Below are 10,173 nucleotides of genomic sequence, written 5' to 3' on the forward strand. Positions count from 1 at the left end.
AATGATTCCTTCACTCAAGAGGAGAAAGACTGGCAACAGCTGCGACGAGGAAGGTGAGTGGAAAATGCATTATCCATGCATTGATTCATCCATTTTCTTATACCCTTGTACCTAGTGGGGTCAGGAGGGGTGCTGGTGCCCATCTCCAGGTAGACATTTCGGGCAGGAGGTGGCGTACATCCTGGACAGGTCGCCAGTCCATCATAGAAAATTAATTTTAGCACTCAAATTTCTAAAATGAATTCATATCCCTAAAAACTGATAGATTTTAGGATAAAGGAGGAATGTAGTGTAATGCTTTTTATTTGTCAAGGGCTATCCTGTTGTCATCTACAGTCACTTTTTTTTCTCCTGACATTACAATATTTTACTTCAATTAACTTTTGCAGCAAGAATTGAAGGTTGTTTGAACTTATTGTCCATTTTCTCAAACTCACACTGGTTTAAAACAATAAATACAGGTTCCAGTAAATATCTAACCCTCCTACTAATGTTTGCATAAAAAGGGGGAGAGGATATTAAGGACTTTGTAAACATTTAAAGATTACTGTACAATAGTATCACACACTTTTGTCTGGTAATTCCTTCCTTCCTACCTTCCTTCCTCCCTCCACCCTCCTATCGTTTTTATTCTTCCTTCCTTCAAATCTGCCTGCTGTAGAAATTCATAGTGACGTTTATTATTTTAAATTTAACGTTAAATCAAAGCACTGTGATCTTTGAAAAGTTGAATCTAGAAAATTAATCTCTAATTCTTGCATTAAAGACGTGTAGGAACTCTGTAATGTGAAGAGTGTTTTTAAAATTGATATGTTGTGTTGTAGATACGTAGAGTTTAACCTGATGTATGACAGAGGAATAAAGTTCGGCCTTGGCATGCCTGGCTGCAGAGTCCTCATGTCACTCCCCCTCACTGCCAGGTAAGACATCGACTCTCCTGCTCTCTGTCCAATAGTAATCAGCCGTCTGTCTTGCCTGGTAACCGACTCCTCCTTCCTGTCCAGGTGGGAGTTCATGCACGAGCCTGGTAAAGGTTCCCAGGAGGCGGAGATGCTGGAAGTACTCAGAAACCCAAAGGAGTGGGTGTGAGCACCACAGTCACAGGTTTACAGAAAGAACAACCTTTGTAGTATTTTTGTAAAGCTGTAATATGTTGTACAAGACCTGCGTTCATAAGGAAATATCAGAGGACTTTATTTTTTCAAATCAGACTTCTTAAAAGCTTTAAAAATAATGTTTTAATAATTGAGGTTTGTGCCATTTGTCTCTTCCTTGTAGAATCAATATTTAATGTATTAAATATTTTAATTTTGTGTTTGAACAATCAGCTAAAAATTAGGAATAAACTGATTCCTATATACATTGTGTAATTCTGTCTGATGTCTCAGCTTTCTTTATTTGAGTGAAGTTGTAGACAATACTTTGGTTTTGGACCATGTTTCAGAAGATGATTGTGAATCAATGAAGCTTTTTGTCCTGAACTTTATCTCAAATCTATTTTATTGCAGTTTAATGTGTTGGAGCAACATAAAGTTGCTATTGTTGTCTTATTGAAAGGTAAATCTCCTCCCTAGAGGAGCCTCAGAGGCACTAACACTACTATTTCTGAAATTAAATGTAAAGTACTCAATAATAAAAAATAAAAAAAATCCATTATATTTTCTAAGCTCTGAAATTACAAGATGAAGCTAAGAGAAGTGCATATTTTTTGTTTTTCATTAAACTTTGTGTAGTTTCACAACCTGGTACAGATCAGTCACAAGAAACCATCTTTTAATCTTTTTTTTATTAAAAATTAATATCAAGCTTTTCACGAGACAAGAATTTATAACAACTTCCCTTGTGTTCAATTTTATGTAACATTTTGTTTAATAAGGCGTTGTAAAAAACGGCTCTGTGGAAGTATCAGTACACTAACTTATGTAATCCAAGTGACTACCAGCGCAGTCCAGTGTCAGAGCAAATGCTGAGGTTTACAGGTCAACTCACATACAACAATATTTAGTGCTTAAGGTGTGCGCCGTGTGGAAAGATCAGCGACATTTATTTTTGCCAATGAAGGTTAGACGGGTACATTTGGTCTTTAGTGCTTATCATTTAGGAAATATTGCATATAGATCAGAAGCACCTAGAGTAACATCGGCTCGTTGAATGAGAACTTTCCTACCTTTCATTAAGCACTTCCTGTTAAGCATAGACACTTCCTGTTAGCCTCACCGCTTACTGTAGTACAATCACATTAGTATCAATGCATTTAATGAACTCCTATGCATAAACAAAATCAATCTTAGTTAACTTTCAGACATATTCTATACACATATACAGTATGTAGAGGTGATTACACATGCTAAACGTGGAGTTTAGTTATAGTGACACTTAGTACAAACTCTTTTCTTATATTTAATTTCCTAACAGCTCCAGAATCTCTTTCTTGTGCCCGTATTTCTGCCTCTGAGCAGAAACCCACAGGTTCATGAGGGTTAGTGAGGTCTGACTGTCAACAAACAGCGCAGAGATGTTTATGACCTGAAAAGGCCAGGTTCATGCATTACCAAGATTATAAGTAATGTGATTCCCGCTTTACTTCCTCCTTTATATGTTCCAGTCTTCAACATATTTTTAATGTTGGATTAGTGCATTTGCTGAAAAAAAAACATTTCAACCTACATTAGAGCAAGAAATCTGAGTGCTGTTAGTACGGTGTAAAGTATTTTGAAGTGTTAACTTCTTCTTTGTATTAGGGTCTGCAATTATCTATTATAAAATGTGACGGGCTGCTTCTCATTTACAGTCAGCACAAGCAGAAATGCCACCAGAAGAGTTTCAGAAGTTAAAAGGTGGAAAAACTTCTGACTTTTACGTCGTTGCTTTCCTTCCCTTAGACAAATAACTGCACAGTTCAACAGCCTGGAAACTGAATGAGAGAAAAACCTTAAAGCACAAATAGTCACAGACACATTTCTATGCATCCCTGGCAAAGTTGTGTAAAAAGCCATATAATAATTATCGCTAGTTAATGCAGTAGCACAATGTAACACTGAAATATTTAAAAGATTCTAACAATTAAATCAAAAGCATTTAGCAGAGGGAAAAAACATTTACGCGCATTAAAATCAATAAAAAAAATGTAAGTGAAGCATTTTACGTTAAGTCAGGGGGTCCTAATTGGTAATCCATACCTATTTCTCTGGGATAAAAACATTATTTGACATGGAGACCCATTTCCTTTTGTAACTGGCAACCAAGCTTATTGGAGACCCGTATTTATCGTCTTGGTAAAATTTACAGTTAGAAAAGTGGAGCAAAGAGGGAAACGTTAGGGTTGTCAGTCTACATAACAATTACTAGAGTCTATTTACATGTAAACTGGTTGAGAGCGATGCCAAAAACAATGACTTTCCTGTCATAAACACTCCTGTTGGTACCAAGTCATCAAGGACACTACAAAACCTAAAGTAAAACTGGACTTCTCACCTTCACTGACACAAGAATTTCCCCGTCTTATGTAACTGTGTGTATATTGCTAGTTGCTTTTGGTATTTTACTGGGAGTTTAGATCAGACAAGACTGAGATTAAGATTTTTTTTTTTTGGTAAAAAAAACAAAAACAATCAGGGTAGGTTTGAAGTAAAGCACGTCAGCAATTCGACACACATTCTGCACATTCTTTTACACACCGTTCCCAACGGTGGACGGTCTGGGAATCTGTGGGTCTGTTTCACGTTTCTCCCTCTGTGTGCTCCAAGAGTGTATGTGGTAGAAGATTATTACCCCGGTCAATCAACTGCTAAGATTTTTACATGCACATCTCACTCAACAGTTTTACCAGTTAAAGTGGCTTGCCATTGATTTCAAAGTTCCTCCTTTTTACTGTAAGAACATTACATGGACAAGCACTGGCTTATCTCCCTACTTCCCTGCCAGGGTTCTTTCCTTAAGCATTTTTGGACTCTGGTATCTCTTTTAAAAATTAGCACATTTTCAAAATTGTATTTAGGTAATTTCCTTGTGTTTTCTATATATGTGTTTTATTTGACGTTTGTGATTTATACTGGCACCAAAGGTACCAACAACTGTGCAATCAGAGGCTATGATAATAATTATCTCTTAACTTTTTTTCACACTGAATAAATATACTCAAATTAAAGGTAAAATTTTTCTCAGTCTTGTATTGCTAGGTTATTGTGCTGGAATGAAACGTGCATTTAGTTTAAAGCTTTTTACACATCTTTACCAGCAAGATCACCTAACCCAACACCAAGTCCAAGTCCTCTCTCAAGTCCACAAACATGTCTGACTCTATATGTGTTAAGACAAAAAAACGGATATCTAGATACGAAGAAAAAGAAAAGTTGAAATAATGTATTTTTGCCTGCTTAAGTCTCAATAGTTTGGCACTGATCCTCTGAGAAGCATCAATCCAACCCTCATTATACGCTGGTCTGAATTATAGCAATAAAACCCTTTCATCCTTCACATGAGGTGTTGTTTGGTTTTGGTATTACAGTATCACTTAATCCCTTATGCATTACTTCACCTCGATGACGAAAAGGTCAGTGCAAATTTCAACAGAACTGGCACCGGCAAAGTTTGCATCAGTCCACKGAAATGTGTGTGCTTGCTGCGTGTTGAATGTTGAAGGCTGGTGATACCACAGTAGAAACACTGCTAAACAATAACATGGTCTTCACGTAGGTCAGGGCTTTAGTTTGAGACGTGTTCACTTCCTTTGACCACCGCTGATTCTACCGGAGCTGGAGTTCACTATGTCTTCGTACTGAGGAGGCGGCTCTGTCTCTATCTGGACATCTGTGTGGCCCACGGCCTCTTCGTATGACGGCGGCGGATCTCCTGCGCTTCCTCTCCCCAGGGTGATCTCGGAGCCTGGATAGGCCGGGCTGCTGTGGATGCTGAGTTCTGACTGGTCACCATGATGGTAGTCCCTCCCCCACTGGTCCATGGAGACCACCGACAGRACGTGGTTATGATGCGAGTGGCCCAGGCCCGGGCTKCGCTGGGAGCGCTTGCGGGAGTGGCAGCGCCAGGCAGTGATGGCGACGGCGATGACGATGAGCCCGACCAGCAGCAGCGGCACGATCAGGTAGAGAGATTGGGCCCCGCCGACCATGGAGTCCAAACCACCGGGTGGACTGCTTTCCCGGACATATTCCTCCCAGAATCGCTTCTGCATGTTAAGAAAGAGACGAGAGTTGACGAAGTCCGCAATGAAGTCTGRCTCAAAGGAAACCAGAGAGTCGCAACAAATCGTCCCGTTTCCTGTCTGAATAGTTTTTGCARGAGAAAACAAAGGGAGGCGACAACAATCCCTAAACAAAACGAGAACACAYAGCTCTCTGGCCTCTCACAATGGCTTTACAAATCCGCCTGCCTGCCTAGTGTTGCTCTTCCTGCTGATAAACATCACTTCCTGAAAAAAAAACACCCACATTCCACAAAAACAAACACTTTGGTTTCAGGATTTCACTGCTGGACACAAAATTACCACAAATAATAATAAAAAATTTAAAAAAAAMYTTTTTTCTTTAACATTATGTGAATGGTTTAGGTTATACAGTCAAAATAATATTGATTTATGGATTTTAACTCCAGGTTTAAACCCTGGAGCTAAAACARGCTTCTGTAGATTTCTGCCCTACCATAAATGTCTAAAAATGTGGAAATGGAATCAAAATGTTGAATGGTGAACTGTCTTCAGTTTTCAGAACCATACGCAGAACTGATTGTAATGAGACTTTAGTAAAACTTCCAGAAAAATAYAATGCAGACCCACAAAGCAGTAGGAATTATCCTTCAMCCAATAATTAAAGCAGCTTTACCCTAAAACACAAGTAAACTTCATGCTGTAGGTTCTCTAAATCCACATAAGTCAGACCATAATTATTTTTGACTTTTGCTCTAAAGTAGGATCATTGAAACACAGTTCTGAGGCTTTCGTGTTGCTTCATCTTCAGGCTTTTAGGTTAATGTTTGATTTGAAAACATAACTTGGGGAGTTGACATACACACATGAGTAAGAGCCCACAGCTAATCTAAACAATGCAGTATAAWTTTTTTTTTAAAAAGCATGCACCATGCCTACTTTGGTRAGGATAACAAGAAACCTTATTAAAATTATTCAAAGGAGAAAAAAAAGAATACACTTTAAAATATTCAGCTTTTATACAAATTCACCAGTGAAGAGCAGTTGTATTTCATCCTGCATAATACTAATGTAATTGAATCATTTAAACAAATTATTCATACATAGCTGATTAGTTTGTGTCAGAACTTTTTGTTTGTAATTAATGACCTCCTATTTCAATGTGGACATAATAAGAAACAGAAAAAGTTAATTAAAAAAAACAATTACAGTTAAAGCAATCACTAATAAGTGTTTTAAAGAGCTGGGGTATAGGAACCAAATTTATCTTTCCACCATGCACAGAAAAGATGTTAAGGGAGGTAAAAAAAAAATACCAAAGCTCGCTGCTAGAGAACTGCAGCTAACAATGGCCCTTTAGAGTACAACGAGTCTCCATGACGACGACGACGACTGCAAGCTTTCTACATGTCAACCGGCCGTTTGGAACCAACGCCAGAAGAGAACATTTTTATGTCCTACCATCGTTAATGTAAATGTGTGACGTTTATGAAACTACCAGAACCTTGGGCTTCGGTCAGATGAGAGTAAGGTTGGACTTTTTATCATCTTTTCACTGTATGGCAGGTCGGTTTAGTGTGAAACCAAGTGGAATATCAGGCATCCCATGCCCACTGTTAAGCATGGTAGAAGATATGTAATGATGTGGGCCCTTCTCGCTGCCAAATATTCAAAGAACCATGTTAACAAACATGGCATTGTGAACGCGTTGATAAAGCCGAACATTTTATCCAAAACAGAAGGCCAACTCCACACAGGAATCATTCATCGGGCACTAAATCAGCGTTCTTCCAAGACCAACACACTACGAAATAAAGACGTGCTCCAACTTTATGATTCATTTTTAACTAAAGACACAAAACCTGTTCTACTGATAAGAGGGGGTAGTGCAATTTCCTTTTTACAGTAGAGGAAGTAATATTTGTGCTCTACTTTTTATCTTTTTTTCACCAGAATAAACAAATCAAACCTAAGGTGAGAAATCTCCAAACTTTCTGTGCGAGACCATGCTACCACAAAAAAACCAAATGTGTTTTTTATTTTACATCTTTAAATAACCCTGAAAGATGATGATGTTCTCAAACGGAGAAAATGGACAAGTCTAAAGTGCAATCACTTATCTAAAAGCGCGTCAATACTTCAAAGATAAAATCAATCTCCTGTGACGTCTCTCATCTGCCGTACCGTCTTCTCGTCGTTCTCGAAAGCTTCCCGGGCCTCCTCGTAGGTGCACACCTCCTCACGGCATTCCCTCTGAATGTTCCCAAGCTTCATCTCCTCCAACAGGAAGTTGGCCCTCCGCAGCCGCCTCAGCACCGAGTGGGCTGAATTTGCTGGCAGGAACACTGCGAAGAAAAGAGTAACAGGAGAGGAGCACAGGAGGGAGACACAAAGGAGGGGGGTGGCAGAGACAATGTCAAAGTGAGGGAAAGGATGCAAGACTCAGAAAAGTGTCAGAAAGACAAAAGCGACAAGCCGAGACTTCTAAACGGGAGAAAAGAAAAGTTAGTAAATGGAACGGCATGTGGGAGGGAAAAAGGCACAAAATTCAGAGAAAAAAAGACAAGAAGCTAGAAAATTGGGAGAGTGAAAGAAGTGTAGGCCAAAACAAAAGAAGCAGAGCAGAGGCAAGCGATGCTCAGTGCCCACATTTCTGCATATAAACAAAAGCTTATTTTATTTGGCCATCCATTCCCAGACCACAAGAGAAAGTGGAGGAATTAACTTAAAGAGACAAAGCGTTGTCTCATTTGGACGTTCCAGAGCACAAACAAAACCCTCCAAGAGGTCACATCATGATCTGGTTCTGATATTACCAAGTAATTGCTCTTGTTTGAATCGTAACTTTGAAGGAATTTGATCAATAAGATGTGACAAGACGACAAAAAGGAAAAAAAAAAAAAAAAAAAACGAGACAAGGGGAGGCAGAATTTAAGCAGAAAAAACAGAATGGGGATTGTTTTTATTGTTTTCCTCCAGGATCAGATTCCAGTGATTCATTTCAGTGCAAAGTAATATTGAGAAAAACCTCACAACAATTTACAACAAGTACCCTTCAGTRAACACCAGGTTTTTACAAGTCAGCACATCTTGACAAATGTTTCATGTAAATGTATTCCAACAGGATATGAACTCTGAAGCTATCAGGTTAAGAATGTAAATGAAAAGTGTCTAGCACTTACAGAATTAGAGGTTTCTCTCCCAACATGGGTGTCAAATTAGTACCAASTTTGAAAAAGTAAGTGAAAAGATTGTAGAGTTGTAGRGCAAGTTAAAAGTAAGTTAAAARATTACTTAAAACCTCAATCTTGAACAATTCTGGGCTTAATTGTAAATGACCATCTTCTGAGTAAAATAACTTGTTGCCAGTTGGGCCTCATATTTTGGAAATGGTGTAAGTAAACAATTAGACAGTGGTGGGCATTTATCATATTATTTATTGTAAAACTTCTTATCGTGATAAGAATTTTAAATTAATGTAACAATGATCAATTCAAATTAATGGTGTTTGAAAACCTCAAAAATTGAGCGGACTGTCAGAATTGTTATTTTTACAATTTTCTCTGATGTTAGTTCCATGAGAGTATAAAAATAATGATTTAAAAAAGTTGTTAAATGCAGTCACTGTGTGCAGGTTGGTGATGTGAATCCCACTTCTTTAAGTTGCAGGTGTCCTGAAGAAGCCYATTTCAAAATTGTTATGTTTCTTTAAGAGCATTATTTGTGTTTGTAGTTCAGCTTGACAGCAAGTACACGCATTCACAGCCATATAGTTGCCTAAAAAGACTGAAAAAATAAATGCTGTTTTGGTTATCACAATAAACAACACAATTTCTTGWGATACAATTTAAAAAAAGAAAATCCCTATAAAAGTAAATGTGACTTTTAAGATTTTTTTTTTTTTTTAATCCACCATAAAATTTATGTAATGAGAAAAAAAATTCACGCCATGCATTCACAGAGTAAAAGTGCCCCATAGTGATTGGTGGGCTTGACTGCATGGGCCCCGGAATGAGATTCTGCTTAGGGCCTCATCCAAGCTTTAGCCGGCCCTGGTGTTATGATGAAATCCATGAGTGTACTGTAAATAAACAGTGAATCAACTTACCACTCCCCATAATTCCTGCCAGTATGTTCGGGGTGATTTATCTGTGGAAAAAAGGTCAAACATAGATTAAAARACTTATAAAAAATAACATCCACTCATCAACCTATTTTTGTCTGCTTAACTCATACTTTGCGCTGTTTTTTCCCCCCCAGCAACCCACCAATAATTCAATAATATCCCACATGAAGACTTGTTTTCATTTAGTAATAGCCAAGTGACTTGTAAAAGTTCTCACCTCTCTGATATTTCTTATAAACAGCTGGATGGCAAATAATAACTGCAGCTCAACTCAAAATGCCTCAAATAGAAGTCAATGTTGTGACAACATTTTCCATCATCGAGGAGTCAWGGGGCATTTTTGAACAGTCAACAGGACACGTTKGACTAAAAGGACAAAAGATGAAATCTGGCCAGTGTCGCACACACTTTAATGAGCTCCCAGCTCCCAGCTTCAGGCTAAAATAGACGACGTGCAGCAGAAAAATCCCAAAACAAAGCGCCGCCGCCCCGTTACAACAATAACCTGAAGCACATTACAACACCGTTTCTTCACCAAACAGTCTCTTCTCCGATTCAATGTGTCTCGGTAAGCAGGTCCAAGGTGGTCAGAGCTCTGAACGAGAAACAATTCACTGGATCTAATCACCTCCAGCTCAGGATGATATTTAATGACCGACATGTGGTTCAAAAGGCCGGATTTCCTTTCRGCGCAGACGAGGAGACGGAGATCTCTGCCAGCTGTTGCTTTTCTATYCATGAACACGCCGAAAAGAAGCAACAGACACGAAACACATCGCTTCTGCTTACCTTGTTTCGATGCCAAAAATTTGCATAAGCGACGTCTCTCTTCGACCCTTCGCTAGCCGAAGTGATGCTTTGCGCATAGTGCGCAGGCGCGAAGCTC

General features: G+C 38.6%; 2 protein-coding genes across 4 annotated transcripts in view; one reads left to right on the forward strand and one right to left on the reverse strand.

Annotated features, from left to right (window-relative positions):
* LOC103464182 (oxygen-dependent coproporphyrinogen-III oxidase, mitochondrial-like) overlaps positions 1-1,341 on the forward strand; it is a 3,549-nt gene extending 2,208 nt beyond the window's left edge. Inside the window, exons 5-7 of the mRNA XM_008408120.2 lie at positions 3-53; positions 825-920; positions 1,005-1,341. Of these exons, the coding sequence (XP_008406342.1) occupies positions 3-53; positions 825-920; positions 1,005-1,089 (232 nt within the window). The 3' untranslated portion in view covers positions 1,090-1,341. The remainder of the gene's footprint in view (positions 1-2; positions 54-824; positions 921-1,004) is intronic.
* A 438-nt stretch (positions 1,342-1,779) lies between these two features.
* prrg1 (proline rich Gla (G-carboxyglutamic acid) 1) lies at positions 1,780-10,173 on the reverse strand. Of its 3 annotated transcripts, none has more exons than XM_008407990.2 (4): positions 10,077-10,173; positions 9,270-9,310; positions 7,346-7,506; positions 1,780-5,185 (listed from the first exon to the last, which is right to left on the reverse strand). In XM_008407990.2, the coding sequence occupies exons 2-4, from the start codon at positions 9,277-9,279 to the stop codon at positions 4,721-4,723; spliced, it is 636 nt and encodes a 211-aa protein (XP_008406212.1). In that variant the 5' UTR covers positions 9,280-9,310; positions 10,077-10,173; the 3' UTR covers positions 1,780-4,720. The 3 variants fall into 3 exon arrangements, with proteins under 3 accessions (XP_008406212.1, XP_008406215.1, XP_008406214.1); XM_008407993.2 differs by lacking the exon at positions 10,077-10,173 and adding an exon at positions 9,916-10,043; XM_008407992.2 differs by lacking the exon at positions 10,077-10,173 and adding an exon at positions 9,505-9,890.

This window comes from Poecilia reticulata, linkage group LG4, assembly GCF_000633615.1.
Source record: "Poecilia reticulata strain Guanapo linkage group LG4, Guppy_female_1.0+MT, whole genome shotgun sequence".
In the NCBI taxonomy this organism is placed as follows: domain Eukaryota; kingdom Metazoa; phylum Chordata; class Actinopteri; order Cyprinodontiformes; family Poeciliidae; genus Poecilia; species Poecilia reticulata.